Below are 22,154 nucleotides of genomic sequence, written 5' to 3' on the forward strand. Positions count from 1 at the left end.
ACCTCTTCACTGTGGTCTCTAGATGCCGGAAAGCCTTTTACTTAAATAATTTCTTCCTTCGGCTTCCTTTGCTAGTTTTTGGAATTTCCTCTCCATTTCCTGTTTCCCTGACTGTACTAACCTGCTGGAAGTAAATAAATGTAATATGAACAGACATCTCGCTGCTCAACTCCCCACAGTCACCTGTTAGACACAGTCCCAAATAACCCCTTACACCCAAATGGCAATATACTTTGAGGTGGAAAAGTATAAAAAAGACAAAAAAAAACAATTGCCACATGAAGTTAAAATAAAAACAAATTTGAATTGCTTCTCTATAATGAAATCGTGTTTAAAACAAACGCAGAGAAAAAAAAGTGAATTTTTGTTGACTTTTTTTTATTCTACAAAAGTACCGATGTATTGAAATTGACGCGGTTATCAGTTTTTGAATTCATTCGTTGAAACTGCAGTGAAAATATCCTATAAGATTTGATAGTTTCGTTTTATTAAATCCAGTCTTTGTTTCAAGACATTTTCGCCAGTTTGATGACATTCTGACAGGAACCGACTGCAAACATGCGGCCGCCGTGGATAGAATCGATGCAATGGACTGGCTTCTCCATCTGAACTTTTCCAACGAGCTGAAGAACAAAGAAAAAACAAAACAATTATGCAATAAAATGCAATGTGTACGCCTATAAGACGCACAAATATATATATATATATATATATATATATATATATATATATATATACTAGCAGGGGTGCCCGGCGTTGCTCGGGTGTTTGGAGGTGTATGCTGTGCAAAAAAAACAAAAAAAAATGGTTAATTTTTTAAAACTTTGACCTCTAATATGACCCCTTAAAATTTATTGTTTCGGGCTCAAATCACTTTATTAAGTTAGATCCATGTTCAAGGAACCTATATCTAAAATTTCAAGTGTCTAGACCCAAAATTGTCGGAGGAGTTTGGTAGAGTTCTTAAAGGTCAAATCGTTGAAATTTGACCCCTTAACAGCCAAATTTCTTGCTGACACCCGTCACATCGATTTTCCCAAATATTACCCGGTATTTCAAATTTCGAGTCTATAGATTAAAAATTGACAGAGTTATTGCGTAGGGAAATGTACACAGACAGACAGACACACAGACAGACAGACAGACAGACACGTTCACTTTTATAGATATATAGATAACTTAAAAAATTTTTTTTTTTTTTTTTAAGGTTGTATGATTTACGGAGTGAAATTACTGGTGTCTTAAACATCCAGAAGTGTTAGGAAGAATACAAGATCGCTTCTAGGCTCTGAGCAGGGAAGTATGGACTAATTAAGGAGTCGATTCTTGTTTCTAGGCATGATCTTAGCCACTAATGGGCCCTTTTTTGTTTTAATTATGTAAAATTCCAAGAATTGTTGTTGATATGATAATTGTGGTTGCTGCCAAGTTCATTTTTTCATAGGATAGATGGGTTTGGTATTCTGATCCTTTGCAAATCACAATACCGAATATCAAAGCCTAATAGACCTTAGCTACATCCGTCACCATAAAATTTGCCATTAAGGCCAAAAAAGATAAGAAAAACATCTTGTCGAAGTAATATCGTGATAAAAGTATAAATACTTTTAATAAAATAATCGTTTGTGTCGTTTATAGCTTAGAAGGTAAAATAAGGTGTTCCTACTTTCGGGTTGTGATTCGGTGAGTGCCCCAGACGAAGTGATATGACAGAAAGGATGCCAAGCCCTTTTGAGATTAGATCCTGGTTGCTTTGTTTCACCGTCCTTCAATAGTTCGGCCAGTTTCAAATGTAGTAGCAGTTTTTTCTTTAGCCCCTAAAAGTGCCAACGAGATAAGAATCCAAAATCTTTATAAATTTTGTTGATCATGAATTAGTTATAAGGTGGCGTGTAGCTTTGTTTTTAATAAGAATATATGCAATATTTCTTTACATATACACTTGTGCCCGATATTATTCATACCCCTCGGATCTTTGAGATTTCTATAAGAATATTGCTCAAACCAGAAGGTAGACAATATTAAAGGGATTTCAAACAATAAATCAAGCATAAGCATTTAATTTAAACTCAACAAATAAATAAATTATGCAAGTTTGAAACATTATACAAAGAAAAACAATAATGGCACTAGTTCAAAATTATTCATACCTCTTACTAATAATCAATAGCATGCCGTTTATTCTTAATAACTGCCTGTAACCGTTTTGGATATTTATCAACAAGGTTTTTACAAGCATCAACACTGATTTTTTACCATTCTTCAATGCAGTAGTTCTCCAAATCCCTCAAATTTCTAGGTTTCCGACTTTTAACCTCAGTTTTCAATATGTGCCAGAGGTTTTCGATAGGGTTCAGGTCGGGACTCTGGCTAGGCCATTCCAAAACATTAATTTGATTATCCTCAAACCATTTCTTGACTATTTTGGCAGTATGTTTTATCCTGTTGAAGGACCCAGTTTGGTCCTAAATGGAGCTTCTCCGCATCCTGTCTAATGTTTTTCTGGAGTATCTCCAAATATTGCTCCTTCTTCATGGTTCCATCTATCTTGACCAAACTACCTGGACCACTAGCCGAAAAGGAGCCCCAAAACATTAGGCTGCCACCACCATGTTTCACCGTGGGTATGGTGTTCTTTGGGTTGTAAGCTTCTCCTTTCTTCCTCCAAACGTAAGAAGCATCCATATGGCCAAACAATTCAATTTTTGTTTCGTCAGTCCACAAAATACTTGAGAAAACGGACTCTGGAGAATTCACATGGGTCCTAGCAAACTTTAGACGTGCTGCAAGGTGTTTTCCGGTGTGCAATGGATCTTTCTTGGTCTTCTTTCTTTCAGACCATTTTCATGCAGAGTCCTTTGCAATGTTTGCCTTGATATTTTTATGCCAGAAGACTCCAGATTTTCTAAAATGTCCTTAGTAGTGGTGGTTGGATTTGCATTAACACTTCTTACAATATTCCTGGTGGCTCTAGCAGACAGTTTCCTTTTCTTTCCTCTACCAATCAAGTTGCTTGTTGTGTGGTGGCTCTGGAATTTTTTGATGATGCTCTGTACTGTTGCTGTAGGGACCTCAAATTTCTTGGAAATTGACTTGTAACCTAAACCATCCTTATGTGAATTCACAATTTTAGTCCTAAGATCATTACTAAGCTCTTTTTTCTTCCCCATTCTAATAATTTTTATTCTTTTATTGGTTTTCAGTTGATATCATTTTAATTTCTGAAAAATGCAAAAAACGAAATGAAATTAATCAAAGGTTGTATAAAAGCATTCAAAATAAGAATCAAACAGGAAACAAACAGTCAGAAACTCGATTAATACTGAAAAAATAAGGGGGTATGATTATTTTGGAACATTGCAGATTTTATAAATAGCTGTATATTTCTTTTATTACAAGTATCCCGAGATTTTAAAAATGACGAAAATGATCAGAAGAGGTTTATTAAGAATATGTATCAATATGGACGTAAACAATAATTCTTACAAACTCAATTTTCAAGGGGGGGTATGAATAATATCGGGCACAAGTGTATATACGTTGGGCAGTCAAATTTCTCATTCTACGTGATAGTCTTGAAAAAAAAGATTTTTTTGTATCGCATGTGTCTGGTGTCGCTGTCATGTCTATCTCCTATCGTTTTTCTTTGTGTTATTTTATTTGATTGATTTTTGTTTTTTTTAACATTTTGTCTTGCATTTATGTCAATCGTTTTTATTTTCATTGCAGTTTTCACAGCTGCATATGTACAAGAATAAAATTATTCTAACCATAATTAAAGCAGTTGTCAGTTCTCTCACACATGTCAGGAGGTTAAAGAAATCAAAATAATAATAGTTAGTAGAAAAATCGGTAATTGTAAGGATTGCAGATAATACGTACAAAAGGTTTGACTCGAACAATTAAAATATCCAAAATAATAATAGAAGAAATAAAAATATCCAAAATAATAATAGAAGAAATAAAAATATCCAAAATAATAATAGAAGAAATAAAAATATCCAAAATAATAATAGAAGAAATTGAAATATCCAAAATAATAATAGAAGAAATAAAAATATCCAAAATAATAATAGAAGAAATAAAAATATCCAAAATAATAATAGAAGAAATAAAAATATCCAAAATAATAATAGAAGAAATAAAAATATCCAAAATAATAATAGAAGAAATAAAAATATCCAAAATAATAATAGAAGAAATAAAAATATCCAAAATAATAATAGAAGAAATAAAAATATCCAAAATAATAATAGAAGAAATAAAAATATCCAAAATAATAATAGAAGAAATAAAAATATCCAAAATAATAATAGAAGAAATAAAAATATCCAAAATAATAATAGAAGAAATAAAAATATCCAAAATAATAATAGAAGAAATAAAAATATCCAAAATAATAATAGAAGAAATAAAAATATCCAAAATAATAGAAGAAATAAAAATATCCAAAATAATAATAGAAGAAATAAAAATATCCAAAATAATAATAGAAGAAATAAAAATATCCAAAATAATAATAGAAGAAATAAAAATATCCAAAATAATAATAGAAGAAATAAAAATATCCAAAATAATAGAAGAAATAAAAATATCCAAAATAATAATAGAAGAAATAAAAATATCCAAAATAATAATAGAAGAAATAAAAATATCCAAAATAATAATAGAAGAAATAAAAATATCCAAAATAATAATAGAAGAAATAAAAATATCCAAAATAATAATAGAAGAAATTAAAATATCCAAAATAATAATAGAAGAAATAAAAATATCCAAAATAATAATAGAAGAAATAAAAATATCCAAAATAATAATAGAAGAAATAAAAATATCCAAAATAATAATAGAAGAAATAAAAATATCCAAAATAATAATAGAAGAAATAAAAATATCCAAAATAATAATAGAAGAAATAAAAATATCCAAAATAATAATAGAAGAAATAAAAATATCCAAAATAATAATAGAAGAAATAAAAATATCCAAAATAATAATAGAAGAAATAAAAATATCCAAAATAATAATAGAAGAAATAAAAATATCCAAAATAATAGAAGAAATAAAAATATCCAAAATAATAATAGAAGAAATAAAAATATCCAAAATAATAATAGAAGAAATAAAAATATCCAAAATAATAGAAGAAATAAAAATATCCAAAATAATAATAGAAGAAATAAAAATATCCAAAATAATAATAGAAGAAATAAAAATATCCAAAATAATAATAGAAGAAATAAAAATATCCAAAATAATAATAGAAGAAATAAAAATATCCAAAATAATAATAGAAGAAATAAAAATATCCAAAATAATAATAGAAGAAATAAAAATATCCAAAATAATAATAGAAGAAATAAAAATATCCAAAATAATAATAGAAGAAATAAAAATATCCAAAATAATAATAGAAGAAATAAAAATATCCAAAATAATAATAGAAGAAATAAAAATATCCAAAATAATAATAGAAGAAATAAAAATATCCAAAATAATAATAGAAGAAATAAAAATATCCAAAATAATAATAGAAGAAATAAAAATATCCAAAATAATAATAGAAGAAATAAAAATATCCAAAATAATAATAGAAGAAATAAAAATATCCAAAATAATAATAGAAGAAATTAAAATATCCAAAATAATAATAGAAGAAATAAAAATATCCAAAATAATAATAGAAGAAATAAAAATATCCAAAATAATAATAGAAGAAATAAAAATATCCAAAATAATAATAGAAGAAATTAAAATATCCAAAATAATAATAGAAGAAATTAAAATATCCAAAATAATAATAGAAGAAATAAAAATATCCAAAATAATAATAGAAGAAATAAAAATATCCAAAATAATAATAGAAGAAATAAAAATATCCAAAATAATAATAGAAGAAATAAAAATATCCAAAATAATAGAAGAAATAAAAATATCCAAAATAATAATAGAAGAAATAAAAATATCCAAAATAATAATAGAAGAAATAAAAATATCCAAAATAATAATAGAAGAAATAAAAATATCCAAAATAATAATAGAAGAAATAAAAATATCCAAAATAATAATAGAAGAAATAAAAATATCCAAAATAATAATAGAAGAAATTAAAATATCCAAAATAATAATAGAAGAAATTAAAATATCCAAAATAATAATAGAAGAAATTAAAATATCCAAAATAATAATAGAAGAAATAAAAATATCCAAAATAATAATAGAAGAAATAAAAATATCCATAATAATAGAAGAAATAAAAATATCCAAAATAATAATAGAAGAAATAAAAATATCCAAAATAATAATAGAAGAAATAAAAATATCCAAAATAATAATAGAAGAAATAAAAATATCCAAAATAATAGAAGAAATAAAAATATCCAAAATAATAATAGAAGAAATAAAAATATCCAAAATAATAATAGAAGAAATAAAAATATCCAAAATAATAATAGAAGAAATAAAAATATCCAAAATAATAATAGAAGAAATTAAAATATCCAAAATAATAATAGAAGAAATTAAAATATCCAAAATAATAATAGAAGAAATAAAAATATCCAAAATAATAATAGAAGAAATAAAAATATCCAAAATAATAATAGAAGAAATAAAAATATCCAAAATAATAATAGAAGAAATTAAAATATCCAAATGTGAAGAATTACGATTTACAACTACTCGTAGATAGATGTTCACAGGAAATAATTAGTTCAGGAATCCTTGTAGCACTCCACCAAATCGCCTAAGGGGCTTGATGACTAACCTAATTTTGTAGAAATATTCTTCTGTGAGGGCATGCATTGAAAATTCCTGCCCTTTTATTAAGATAATTTTTCATTGACATGGCGACCACTGGTAAAGTTTTTAATATTTCCATCATACATAGGCGAGATTTATTCAGGCATGGGTAGTATTCCTATTGACGTTCCGATATTCTCCATTTCATGGTAAAAATAAAAGTGTTGAAGGGAAACGGACATTTAAGACTCAGCTGTCGAAATCGTATCAATTAAATCCTGGATGACTTTTAAGAATCTCCCAAAATACAATTTCATATTAAAGTGAGTCACTATTGGTCTAATCCATATACGCAAAAGCACTTTTATGAATTTTTAAATTTTTATTTGGATGTTGGAGGCTAACTATTATACATTCATTTTTTTTTTTTTTTTTTTTTTTTGCCGACGATAGGGGAAAGCCTGAAATAATTACGAACCTTTCCAGTCGGGTAATGTATGGCTTGAACATTATTAGTGCCACTGCCTCCAGCCAACACTACGTTATTGTCACAGAATTGGGCACAGTACAGGTATTCTCCATTTTCATTCGGGAAAGGGACGTCAACTTCGACCGTTCCTTCACTGTAATTCCATATCTGCAAACTGCTTTCACTGACCCACGAACCAGTTAGGATTTGACCTTTCTGCAACATAGAATATAAATATTGTAAGATAAACTTGAATCAACAGAGTTGAAGAAGGTTGGTGATGAAAACTACTACTACTACTACTGCTACTAGTAGTTTGATTTGATTAGTCCATTTTTTTGTTTCAGATATCAATATACCTACATTATATTTCTCTTAGTCTGTGTGTTTGTCTTTCTTGGAAATTACTGAGCCGATCTGATTGAAAGCTTGTATGAACCTTTGCTATGATAAGGTGCAGCGAACTACATATTATGTTATCCGCTTGATGCAACGTAAAGGATTAATAAAGATTAGTCACCAAAATAACACATTTACTCCAGAAATTTTCTGGGAAACTATTGGCCCGATCTGGCTGAGATTTTGTGTGGATCTTTGTTATAATAAAGTGCAGTGAACTAAGTATTATGGTATCTGTTCAATGCAGAGTTAGTGATTAATAGGCATTAGTCGCCATAATACCAAGTTTTCTTGGAAATCAGTGGGCGGATCTGGCTGAAACATTGTATGGACTTTTGTTATGAAAAGGATCAGTGAACTAGATATTACGATGTATAGTCAGAGATGTATAGGTATTTAATGCAAAAATGAGCAGAAATTTAATCAGATTCAACCGTCAATTCGGTATAAAGTATTTATTCTAAGTCAATATATAACTTTTATCTGTTTGTAATAAGCTAAAAAGTCTTGCCTATTCTAACAAGCATACCAAAGAAGCATTCGAATTCTCTGGTTTTATGAATCAAATAAACTTTGGAATTAGTGGAATCGTTATTTCCATGGCAGATGCTCGTCTGAACTCCAATCTCTGGTCCCCCCTCGCCAATCCTTCACGAAAAACACCCGTCTAGCTGAATCCACTGTGAAAAATTTCCCCCACTCTTTATCTGTGCCTAAATCAAAATGTAGATTCCATGAACAAAGCTTCTTTCTTAGAACTGAACGCCGGTGGAACTCTGTTCCGTCTGCCTGCTTCTCACCTGACTACAACTTGGATGTCTTCAAGTCTAACGTTAACAAATTCCTAATGAACCGCCCCCTTAAGTAAACACTTCATTAAATCTCCACACTAACGTACTGTACTTGCAATAACCCTTATCCCTGAGTGGCTTCCGGGCCTTGATAAGTGGTGACCACCGTGTAAAAAAAAACAAAAAAACTATTAGCAAAATGATTGTCAAATTCATTAGGAAGGAAAAATAACCAATTGCAACATTATCGAATCCTGTAGAGTCTATCTTGGAGTGATTGTGTCATGGAGATAGAAAGAAATCTTGTCATGGCTATGGATTCACCAGTTCTTGGGGATCACAAATGTCACATTTCCGGTTCAAGCAATGTTTGACAATGGTTTCTAATGTTATGCCTACATGTAATGCCTACATTGTCTAAAATCCTTAAACATCATGACTTGGGCTATTCGACAGCTAATACCTGGTCGTATGGATGGATGAGTATCTTAATTCTCTCCAAATAATTAATTATTTAAGCTATCAAGGAATATCGTTGTTGAAAATTGAGCACTTTGTATAAAGAAGTAACCAAAATATATAGCTTTTATTTTTTCATTCCGAAAAACGCATCTGTGTGTTGGCCTTTTAGCAATTGCTATTTCCCTCTCGTGAAAGGGAAAAAGGAGAGAGAGAGGTGAAGAACGTTCAGCAAAAAACGAGAGGAACATATATAGAAAAAAAGAAAGAAGTCTCATTCTAACATTAAATAACAGCTTTATTATCTTCATTAGTAAGTTTGTATAGAGGAAGGGTTAGTATTGGGAAGAATTCCTGTGTAGAGACAATGAGTAGACAGTTATGTGTGTGTAAGTTCATAGTAGAAACGTGTGGCAATGTGTATGGACAGGCACAAAAAAATTAGAGACAGCACTGTAGGAAGAAGAGTTTATTTATGTACCATAATGAAGCCCAGGTGACATGCCGGATTATTTGTATTTCATCTTAGTTGAACCCCAGGCCTGGAGGTCGGGTGAGTTCTACTGAGTCCAAAGAGAGAAGTTGAGGACAGGTCCATTCCATGTGGAATTGCTTGGTCCAAAATCCAAGAAAAAAAATAGAGAGTGTTACTGTGATTTCACCTTTATAAACTCAGTCACATCACTGAGAGCTTCTGATTGGATGAGCCAGAAGGGAAGTAGATTTTAAATTTTGAGCTGCGAGAGTTTGCTCCTGCTTGTGTTTGTTGCAATCACTGTCTGCTACAAACAATAAAACACATCGAGAGAGAGAGAGAGAGAGAGAGAGAGAGTGTGTGTGTGTGTGTGTGTGTGTGTGTGTGTGTGTGTGTGTGTTGTTATTCTCGGTTTTGAATTTAATTATTAACTCCACACTGATCAACTTTTGGTTTGTTAAAATAAGGCAGTCAGTATTTATTGACATCGCACTGTTATTAATTTCATTAAATAAATGTGAATACTTGCATCTATCGAATGGCAAAGTCAGGCAAAAGGTTGACTTATAATGTGGGTAAATCCATCTCAAAACAAAAGGACACTCATCAATGTTGGTCATAGTCAATATATATATATATATATATATATATATAGATATATATATATATATATATATTTGTCATCCACATACAGTACTGTTTCGTTGTATCACAACTCATCAGTGTGGCTAGACATACACCTTTCCCCAGCCGTGGATCGAACCTACAACCGTCGCATTGACAGACGGCAGCTCAAACCATCGATCACGAATCAGTGCCGTAAATATTTCTCCTTGAGTCTGTATTAAATCCACACCCGCCCATCGCAGACAGTGCTCAAACCATCATTTCTTTACAAACAAATAAATAAAATTATTTTTAATACCTACAGACACTAGTGTTTCATCCTTCTGGAATCATCAGTGCAGGAAGTTATGATTTCCACTGGTCGTGGGATTGGAATCCAGCAACAAAGACATCTCTGTCTCCATTAGCAAGGAACAAACCACAGGATCAGAGTCAACCACAATGATATTCAAGTGAAAATTAAACATTTATAAAGGCATAAAAGTTATATAAGAAGTTTATACAGTGATCAGTGTCTACAGGTCAAATGATCGACTTTTTCATTTCAACAGACAGTGCTCAACTGTTAAGAAACTTATTTCATAAAGGGGCAGAACTTCTGAAAATGATGAAAGCGAACAAGATAAGCGAAAAAAAAATTCTCCATGAATTAACCACCATAAAGCTAGAATCTAACCCGCAGTGTAAATACAATTAAGAAATTTATCCCCCCCCCCCCGTAAAGCATTCATAAAAGAACTTGTCTCACTAAAACCATCGTAAATAATTTCCCTTTCTCCATAACTTCCATGGTCAAAGTTTCTTTCCAAAGAACTAATAGTTTGTGGAGCACAATAGCACGGGGCTACTCACTAGATGACTACAATATGGTCGTTTTAAGTCCCATGTTAACAAGTTATAATTATCTGTGTAGTACTTAAATAATTACATTGTGCTAAATTTGATCCATTGTTACTAATTGACATCATTCCTTATCCTTGAGTGGCCTTTATGCTTTGACAAATGGTTTTTCATCAAACATACATATATTAACCCTTTATGACTTAGTTGAACTAATTTGTTCAATCGTAAATAAATGAGTATGATCACATAAATAAAGTGGGAATTGATTCCAACACGCCTTGTACGTATTAGTTCAGTATCTGAGTAGATGCCAGATACCTGCAGATTGCAACTGTCCATCGCTTACATTCAGTATGCCGCCATCTAAAATTAACAATAAATATTTTTTTAATCATCTACATCATAATTCAGGTCATAAAGGGTTAAATATTAAATATTTTTCCTCAATGTAAACATTATGTAAATTTAAATTTGCAAGATTAAGAAGCCAATATAATAAGGGATTCTTTCTCTAAATAAATATTTATTTATTTAAAGTCAACTTAGTTTCGTCGATATTGCTTCAACTTCAGGCATAGAAAGATTGTTTTTCTTTTCCTTCCTTGTGGCATGGTATCACAAGGAAAGTAAACTGCCTGCCAGTGCCACCAAGTGCTATCATGTAATGATAACCACCTTAAAAGAGCACTATCCCCCAGTTACTGCCAACAGCAGTCATAGCCGCCACTGGATGACAGTGCCCGCAACTAGATGACTGGGTCCTCCACTGGATGATAGTGCCCAACAATTGAAGACAGGCGATTTCATTTTGGAGCAGTCTAATGACCAATGGTTGCAAAGGCAGCCTGTGCCCATCAAAGAACTAAAATACCTCAAAACACCACTACACGCCCGTGACCACCAGTGCTTGCCACTGGCATCGAGTGATAGTTAATTTCATTTTGAAGCAGTCAAATTTAGGCTGATATTGGTCATGGCCACCAGTGATCGATAGTGACCACCATGAACTGACAGTGGTAGTTGTAAAGGTAAGCAACTACCCTAAAACAGCACTAAACGCCACTAATCACCAGCACCAAAAATGATAGCCAGTGAATTCTACTAGCTGCTATTTCTAGACAATGCATGCCAGTCGAAGCCAGATTATTTTATTTTAGCCACTACCGTCAGTGCCAGCAATTTTCCAGAGCTGACAATGGCTACCACTAGCAACCACCGTCATCTCTCTGTGTTAATATTTTTTAGTAATTTATGTGACTCACATACGATAATGCATGAGATAATAATAGGTTAATTTATTTCTGTTCTGGCTTTCAGTCATATTTCCACTGGCCAAGGTTGGTACGTGGGTCCTGCTAGTCGTGTGTGTGTGTGTGTGTGTGTGTATATATATATATATATATATATATATATATATATATATATATATATATATATAGTATAGTATGTTGCCTTCTGTTATGTTCAAGAACGTACAATTATCACAATAAAATAATTATTATCATTAGGTCGGGAGGTGAGGGTGGTTTAGTGGATAACGACATGGACTGACAACCTGGGTGTTTAAGTTCGAATCCAGTTTGTTCCACAAAAATCACTTTCACTTAGAATGTTGGCAACTTTCACATGATCCCTTTCCATAAGTACCAGATGTCTTTCTAAAAAGAATTCTGACTAGAAAAATATCTGGGTAACCAATGCCAACAATAGAGTTTTTGGACTCATAATGACATGATGATGAACATTCAGTCACTTCAAATGTCGCTAGTTTTTCATTACTCTATTCTTTAAAAGATGTTTTCCTTAAATAATTATTCCACGTGTTCACCCATTCCCCTATTTATTAATATCCCACAGGAGCAAATTGAAACAAAAAAGCTGGTTTTCAATATGCATAAAATCCAGATCCATCCAAAAAAAGTCACTCTGAATTGGGACAAAAACATAAATTGACTAAAAGAGTTTCTCCTTTTGTTCTGTCTGCCTGCTTCCCACCTGACTACAACTTGGATGTGTTCAAGTCCAACGTTAACAAATTCCTAATGAACCACCCCTTAAGTAAATACTTCATCAAATCTCCACACTAACGTAATGTACTTGCAATAACCCTTATCCCTGAGTGGCTTCCGGGCCTTGATAAGTGGTGACCACTGTGTAAAAAAAAAAAAAAAAATTTGCAGAGAAAACAGTTATTACCCTTTGATCTTCTCTGAATCACTTAAAAAAAAACATTCCAGTTTCTTTTTTCTCAGTCAAACATTGTTATTATGGATGCTTGTGTGTGAAAGAAAAAAGAGAATAAAAGACAAATTCATACCTTGAGGTCAAGAGCATCCCCACAAATGTGAGGACCTGGGATCGAACGACGGACGCCTTGTTTAGATCTTTTGTCAAATATCTGAAATAAAGAAATGATGCAAATATGTATGCTTCACAGAGTGTGCTTAACCCTGCCTTTCTCAACTTCGTGTTCCAAACATGGTTGGTCCCATAAAGTATTTATACACCCCGATACAAAAATGTTTATAGTGTTATTATTTTGTAAAATATAGTTATCATGCTGGTTCAGGATATTTCTACAATCTCTGTTGAACAGTTTGAATCACTTGTATCTTGTTGATATTAATATAAAATAATACAATAAAATAAATTATAAAACTACGGAAATTTTTTTTTAAATCTTAGATTTAGATCACATTTATTTAAAAATATCCACAGGATACACCAGTTTGTGTTATTTTTTAATATTTATGATGAACAAAAAATGTTTTCATAAATTAAAATAGCAAGAAAAATGAATGTCTGCTTTCAAATATAAACACAAAATGTTTCCATAAATTGAAATAGCAAAAAAAAAAAAAAAAAAAAAAAAAATGAATAGGAGTTCATTACATAAATATTAGCTTTCAATCTGATTCGCCTCCAAGGAAAACTGCGGTACAACTGCGCCATACCATGTCTGCTATACCCTCACTGAGTCAGGAGAGTACTAGGATGGAGGAAAACAAATGTTGCCAAATAGGAATTATGAGCAATTAAGCAAATTTAGAATGACACAACACCCCATGGGACTAACGCAGGGGTAAGTAACACACACACACACACACACACACACACACACACACACACACACACACACACACACACACACACACACACACACACACACACACACACACACACACACACACCGACACACACACACACACACACACACACACACACATGTGAGCGAGAGAATGTACAGAATTTTTAAAAGAAAAATTGACTAAATTGCTTAATGGATGAAGAGTTCAAGATAAACAATTTTACTGCATCTTATCACAAACTATTTTTCTTTCAATTGTCTTAAGTTTTTAATAAAAAAAGGGTGACCCAAAAATTTATCCATAATTCAAAACTACATCGCTAATCCAATGCTATGTCGTATCTCTTTGATATTTTAAGCCTTAAACTCCCATGAAAAAAAAAAAAAATGAAACTGCAGCACTAACCTTAATCCAGGTTTAACCGGCTTCCCCCAAAGGAGGAAGTTTCATGAGAGTATGTAATTCACAAGCAGTAAAGCCAAACGTGTGAATATTACAATTTTTTTTTTTCCATAACAAAATCGAGGACAACCAAATCAAACACCATGAATAAATATTTGAAAATATAAAAAACTTGAAGCTTAAAACATTTACCAAAATGACCATATTTGGCATTAAATAACCCGAAAAAGTTTGATATGCTGTAAAATGAAATAACTAAACCCAACATCATGAATAAAAATTTGAAAATATAAAGAACTAGCAGGGGTGCCCGGCGTTGCTAGGGTGTTTGGAGGTGTATGCTGTGCAAAAAAAGAAAAAAAACAAAAAAAATGGTTAATTTTTTAAAACTTTGACCCCTATTATGACCCCTTAAAATTTATAGTTTCGGGCTCAAATCACTTTATTAAGTTAGATCCATGTTCAAGGAACCTATATCTAAAATTTCAAGTGTCTAGACCCAAAATTGTCGGAGGAGTTTGGTAGAGTTCTTAAAGGTCAAATCGTTGAAATTTGACCCCTTAACAGCCAAATTTCTGGCTGACACCCGTCACATCGATTTTCCCAAATCTCAGTACCCGGTATTTCAAATTTCGAGTCTATAGACTAAAAATTGACAGAGTTATTGCGTAGGGAAATGTACACAGATAGACAGACACACAGACACACAGACAGACAGACAGACAGACACGTTCACTTTTATAGATATATAGATTTAAAGCATAAAACTTTAATAAAATTACTGGATTCGGTATTAAATAACCTCAAATGGGGATACACTGTAAATTAAAGCAAAGCAAACGAAACCAAACCAGCTTGGGCCCATACTGAATCAAAATCTATCTATCTATATCTATATATCTATAAAAGTGAACGTGTCTGTGTGTGTCTGTCTGTGTCTGTCTGTCTGTCTGTCTGTCTGTGTACATTTTCCTTTGCAATAACTCTGTTAATTTTTAGTCTACAGACTCGAAATTTGATATACAGAGTACTGAGATTTTGGAAAATCTACATGATCGGTTTGCGGCCAGAAATTTCGATGTTAATGGGTCAAAGTTCAACGATTTTACATTTGAGAACTCTACCAAACTCCTCTGACAATTTTGAGTCTAAACACTTGAAATTTTAGATATAGGTTCTTTGGACATGGATCTAATTTAATAACTCAATTTGAGCACAAAACAATAAATGTTAAGGGGTCATAATAGGGGTCAAAGTTAAAAAAAATTGATCGTTTTTTTTTTGGGGGGGGGGAGGCTCAGCATACACCTCCAAACACCCGGGCAACGCCGGGCACCCATGCTAGTATATCTATAAAAGTGAACGTGTCTGTCTGTCTGTCTGTCTGTCTGTCTATGTGTCTGTGTACATTTCTCTACGCAATAACTTTGTCAATTTTCAGTCTACACACTCGAAATTTGATATACAGGGTACTGAGATTTGGGAAAATCTTTGTAATCCGTTTTCGGCCAGAAATTTGGCTGTTAGGGGGTCAAAGTTCAACGATTTGACCTTTGAGAACCCTACCAAACTCCTCCGACAATTTTGGGTCTAAACAATTAAAATTTTAGATATCAGTTCCTAGGACATGGATCTAATTTAATAACTTGATTTGAACCTTAAACAATAAATGTTAACGGGTCATAATAGGGGTCAAAGTTTTTAAAAAAATTGACCTCTGCGGTCTCTACCAAATTACTCAGACAATTTCTGGTCTAAACATTTGAAATTTTACATAAAGGGTATTCAGAGATAGGAGAAAGCTTTTTAATCGGTTTTGGTCGAAAATTTGAGCTACCAATATATAAATCTATGTATGTATGTTTGCATGGTTGTCTAAAACTTTCGACAGAGGTGACGGATTTTCACAAGATCAGTATCATTTTAAAGCTCGACCCTTCAGCCGACAAATACCGAAAAATTGGCTAAAAACATTAATTTCTTCATCCTCAACTGGGCACTTTTCAACAGGGAGGGGTCGCTTTTTTTGCCGATATTTTCGAAAGTCATCCCCTCTTTTCGCTTGTCTAACCTTAATTTAAACCTACATCACTTCCGGTTTGGCGGTGGTCGTAACAGCAAAGACGTCATGTTTTTCCCCGTTCTTTTCCTCCTTTGCGGTACGGGTTCAAGCCTGCCTTCCTACTACCACTTTTTTTTTTGCTCAACATACACCTCCAAACACCCGGGCAACGCCGGGCTGAAATGCTAGTATAAAATAAGTGTAGCTTTGGTAGTTTGATGCATATACTCAATAATATTAAGTTGACAAAATTCTCGCGGAATTTAAAATTTTGATTTCAAATGATGTATTTCCAAATAAGTTTTCGTTATAATACTTTTAATTTATATATCATTTTAAAGAGCGTTTTTCGCTCTATCTAATCGTTTAAATTACAATCGTTTTAAAACAATTATGTTTTCTGTTCAGAACGTTGACTACAAAATTCGCACAATTTTCTTATTTCAATTCAAGCTAGGCTGAAAAGCTGCTGAAACAGCTCGCAATATCAACAAAGTATTTGGCCCGGAAACCACTACTGAATGCACAGCACAATGGTGGTTTAAGAAATTAAGAAGGCCATGCTGAATGTTTAGTGATCTATGACCGGTCTCATCCATTGCAGTTTTTTGAATGCAGGCGAAACAATTCTTGTGAAGTACTGTCAACAAATGGATGAAAGGCACCAGAAACTTCGACAACAACACCCAGGATTAGTCAACAGAAAAGGCCCAATTCTCCCCCACGACAATGCCCGACTAAACGTTGCTAAACCAACCCTGCAGAAGTTGAACGAATTGGGCTACAAAATTCTGTCTCATCCGCCATACACTCCACACCTCGCACCTACTGACTACCACTTTTTCCAGCATCTTGACAACTTTCTGCGCGAGAAATGCTTCATCGTCACCAGAACGCAAGATTTTTTTTTTATGCTACTAACATAAATGCAGTTGCTTTGCGTCGAAAAAGTGTCTTGCTTCTGACGGTGCTTATTTTGATCAATAAATTTTGATTAAACCAAGATATGTTCATCTTGATTTTAAAGTTAAAAACCGCAAGAACTTTCTTGTCAACCTGATAGATTACATTATACAATTTATATTCTATACGTATATACAAATGAATTATAGAATATATGACTTGAAACAAGAACATGAGTCTATCTTGAAACTGAATACCTCAGCCTGATAGCGTAAGTTGAATTCCATAAAGCCTGAGAGAACTTTTCTATGGCAAGATTATTTAAGGTGTGGGACTTCATTAGCTACAACATGGACCAAATAGCGAATCTCTGTGATGAACAGAACCAAACTAATCACTAAAACGTGATTTTCACAGTTTCCGCGACGTTAATCTTAAAATTTGACTGTAATAACCCAGCTTTGAGCTAGACCATGATCAGTATTATAGCCAAGTTTAGTGGTCAAACGAATGTTAACGCTAGGATGTACACAAACAAACAACATATTTACAGTCCTGATGGAATACATAACCTCCTTGACAAAAGTAATGAAAATTTGACAGTTGCCTTTGATCAATGGACGAATCGCCATTGTATACGGTTTCCGTTTCTTTTTGAATTTCTGACTGACCTTCAAACTATCGTCCCATCCACCGGTGATAAATATATCGTTGTTTTCGGGACTGAATTTTAAGGCATAAATCCGGTTCATACATCCTTCTTCTCTGTGGTTGGAATTTTCCCCGCCGTAGGTGTATAACAGCTGAAAAAAAAGGACAAATAAATAATATTAGAAAAAACAAAACAAAAAACAAACAAAAAAGCAAAAAAAGCAAAAAAAAAAGCAAACAAACAAAACAAAACAATAATAAAAAAAAAAACCAATACAACCAGAAGAAAAAAACAAAACAAAAAACAAATAAACAAACAACCAAACAAACAAAATAACTGGAAGAAAATGAAATAAAAACTGTCAATTTCAGCCATTTTAACCCAAAAGGGGGGAAACCGGAGTTTTCCCGGAAAATCCGTTCTGTTACTTTTTTTACACATATCATGTTTAATGTTTGTGCAAAATTTAAAAAAAATTCCAAGGCGTAGTTATTGAGAAAAGTGCGGATAGACGAACGGACGAACGGACAAGGGTGAATTTACAGCCCCCCCCCTTTTGTCGGGGGGACCAAAAAGCAACAACATTATCGCTGTTATATCACATATCCCTCCATATTTTCATGAACCGGAAACCAGCAATGGTATCGCTAGGACAAATCTGTTCGTCGGTACAACAAAAATGAACACAATAAATACACATGACAATTTCAAATCCCATTTCTTTAGATACACCCATCATTAGAATAACCCGCACCTTACTTCAACAAAGAACACCGCCAGAGAAAGCCGCACAGCAAAAGAAAAAAAGAAAATACAAAACGCCAACATCACAGTAAATGCAATTCCTAAACATATAAACACCGATATATAATTCACAAAACATTGCAACCTCACAACACCGACTAGATTACATTCACAATTTTATTGGCTTCAAATCGATATAACACATGCATACATACATCAAACAGACGGTTCACTACAACACATTATAGCACGAAAAACAAACACAATCAAAAAGCAAACTCAAACCAGCGATTAATAAAACTTTCTTTGTTCCTTACTACGTCCGCTTCATGACTATAAAACTACCAGCCTTTTTGACAGCCGACAGATCGGCCCTAGCGTGGCGCGCAGTGAACTTGCTCCGTCTTCAACCAGTATCCGACCCCTCGCCAACGACATCAGACGCGGAGCTTACTACGCACAGCCAGCATCGCCCACCGCTACCATCTCACCCGCGATACAAGCCCCTTTCCTTCTTCGGCTGATACCAAATCATCACCTTTCACTAACCCCGTGCTAAGCGACATCAGCTAACAAGGATCGCCGCACACGCTAAGTCACATTTCTGCCATCCAAAGAAACTTTGATCGTTGACGAGTTTATCTCAACACCCGGCCAGCCATCATAACGACGACGCCTTAAATCTCTGATTTGGTGAGAAATAAAAAAAAAAATATATATATTTAACCATACTCGGTCGTCTGTATTTTTCGTGCAACCACACGCTTGTTTATTTCATCGCTGGCAACAAGAACTGTTGGATTTGTTGGTTACTCACGAGGAGTAGCAAAACTATTGCTTTGATTATGTTTCTCTCGCAACAGCCGTTTACTATTGAGTCTTTAAAATGATTTACTTAAGGTTAAATTTATAAGGTATGAATTATAATGCGGTTGGGAAGGGATGACGTCAAAAAGAATAACGACAGAATCGCTCTCCGGAAGTGACGTAAAGAGGAAAGAAGGCTTGTTTGTCGCTTTTGTTTGACAGATCGCATCTAAGTTAATCGCATACTTTGAACGCCGTGTGACTGTTCCTCTCGATAAGTCAACATGGGGAAAGATTACCGAGGATACAAACCCTGACACGATTTCACAAATTCACTATACAGATATAAAAGAATAAACCCCGCTCTATCGCTTTCTCACACAGGAGACTATCTACAAATCTACTATCAGATCATGTATGGAGTACTGTCGTCATATTTGGGCCGGTGAATCTATGTCCCTGTGAGGGATTGGTCAATATTGACCGATGCCTGGTATCACAGCCGTGGCGTGAGCATAATAAATATCTCCCAACCCTTAACAAAAACAAAAATTGACCTTTACCCCTGATCTGAAATGGAACACGTACATCAAGTCTGTCGCCAAGCTCACTGGAAAAAATGGTAGGATCCTTCTATCGCTCCAGAAGATATCTCACTGCTGATGCAATTCTCTATCTGTATAAAAGCCAAGTACGCCCGAGGATGGAGTACCACTGCCACATATGGACAGGAGCTGGTAAAAACAGCATATCCTGCCTTTACAGAGTTCAAAATAGACTTCGTAGCTTAGTGGGGGATGCCCTTTTCTCTTCCCTGCAACCTCTCTCCCACAGAAGAGACGTTGCGAGCCTGTCTTTGTTTTATCGTTACTTCCATAGCAAGTGCTCGTTTGAGCTCCAATCTCTTCCCCCTCGCCAATTTTTCACGATAAACACCTGTTTAGCTGAAACCACTGTCAATAATTTCCGCACTCTTTATCTGTGCCTAAATCAAAACGTAGACTCCATGAGCAAAGCTTCTTTCTTAGAAGTGCACGACTGTGGAACTCTCTTCAGTTTGCCTGTTTCCCACCTGACTACAACTTGAATGTCTTCAAGTCCAACATAAACAAATTCCTGATGAACCGCTCCCTTAAGTAAGACACTTTATCAAATCTCCAATACTAACGATTACTACGATAATATCCCACTGATTAATATCACGTACATAGTACACGCAATAATCCTTATCTCAGAGTGGCTTCCGGGCCTTGATAAGTGGTGACTACCATGTAAAAAAAAAAAAAAAAAAAAAAATGAATAAATAAAATAAAAAAATAAAAAGGTGTCAATAATTAGCAATATGAAGACCGGTTTCAAGATTTAATATAGAAATTTATTAAAGAAAGCATAATTTTTTTATGTATATACGCTCTCTCATCGCACGAGCGAAGAAATGGTGAAGTTTATTTTTGATTTCGGAATTAAATGAGAGAGTCTTTCTGGACTGAGGCAGTAATGTTCCTAAAAAAAAATAAAAATAAATAAAATACAAAAAAAAAAAAAGGCAAAAAGGAATTAAATTTTTTTTAGAATAAACTAGATCCAATTAAGGGTAAATCCTTTCCATGCAAATATATCCGAGTCAGTTCAAAAATGTAAATTTGAGCGGCGAATACATAATTTTCCTTTTAGGCGGGTTGTACGTGTTTGCGTCATGTCGCTGGAACGACAGGAAAAGAGAAAAAGAGAAAAAGAAGTTGATTTTCGCGCGGTCTCTTTTATATCCTTTGGGTGGCTCCAGCGAGGCTGTCAGAAAAAAGATTTGAGAAATGTGTTTTTCTTCGAGCGCTGATTGGACAGAAAGTGAATACCCTCTGTCACGTGGTATGTTCTGTTTTATGTTCGCACGAAAAGACAGTTTACTTTTTATCTCCACAGAATTTGCGTGGGTGTATACAGCAAATGTGCGCGTAACTGAAATGTTATTTATTTTAATGTCTCTGGCGTACCGCTACATCCCATTTAAAAGTTCTTGATACATTGTAAGAAACGTATCTGTAATTTGATTGGCCTCACACTTTTTTCTTCACTGAAACCTCTTTCTTACAGACGTGATGTTGCTAGTCTCAGTCTTTTCTACAAATACTATTATGGAATGTGTTCCTCAGAAACATCTGATCTATTCCCTGCTTCCTTTGTTCCAGCTCGTTTGATTCCTTGGTCTAGTGGTCTTCGTCAATTTGCTGTTTTAATAACTCATTCTAATACAGTTTCCTATTCCAGTAGCTTCTTTCCAAAACTCTTAAGGTTGCAAGGTTGTGGAACTCTCTTCCTGTTCACTGCTTTCCTTCTAACTACAGATTTGGTCCTTTTTTTTACATAGGAGTCACCACTTATCAAGGCCGATAGGCCACTCAAAGATAAGGGTTAAAGAGTGTAGAGTAGTCAAAAGGACAATATAGTAATCGATAGTAATGGAAGTTCTGTAAATTTGTTAACTTAAGTGGAACGGCTCATCAGAAACTTGTTCACGTTGGACTTGAAGACAACCATATTATAGACAGCTGGAAAGCAGGAAAATGGAAGACAATTCCACAGGCGTGCAGTTCTAAGAAAGAAGCTTTGATCATGGAATCTATGTTTAGGTTTAGGCACAGATAAAGAGTGTGGAAAATTATTGATAATGTTTTCAGCTAGTCTAGTGTTTCT

General features: G+C 33.4%; 1 protein-coding gene across 2 annotated transcripts in view; it reads right to left on the reverse strand.

Annotated features, from left to right (window-relative positions):
* Window positions 1-357: 357 nt before the first annotated feature.
* Window positions 358-22,154, reverse strand: part of LOC145254763 (uncharacterized) — a 125,922-nt gene continuing 104,125 nt past the window's right edge. For both annotated transcript variants that reach the window (XM_080113525.1, XM_080113524.1), the window contains exons 5-8: window positions 17,932-18,063; window positions 13,122-13,202; window positions 7,220-7,426; window positions 358-623 (exon numbers count right to left, since the gene is read on the reverse strand). In XM_080113525.1, the coding sequence (XP_079969651.1) occupies window positions 507-623; window positions 7,220-7,426; window positions 13,122-13,202; window positions 17,932-18,063 (537 nt within the window). In that variant the 3' untranslated portion in view covers window positions 358-506. The remainder of the gene's footprint in view (window positions 624-7,219; window positions 7,427-13,121; window positions 13,203-17,931; window positions 18,064-22,154) is intronic.

This window comes from Euprymna scolopes, chromosome 30 (genome assembly GCF_053919585.1).
Source record: "Euprymna scolopes isolate OS-2025 chromosome 30, ASM5391958v1, whole genome shotgun sequence".
Classification (NCBI taxonomy): domain Eukaryota; kingdom Metazoa; phylum Mollusca; class Cephalopoda; order Sepiida; family Sepiolidae; genus Euprymna; species Euprymna scolopes.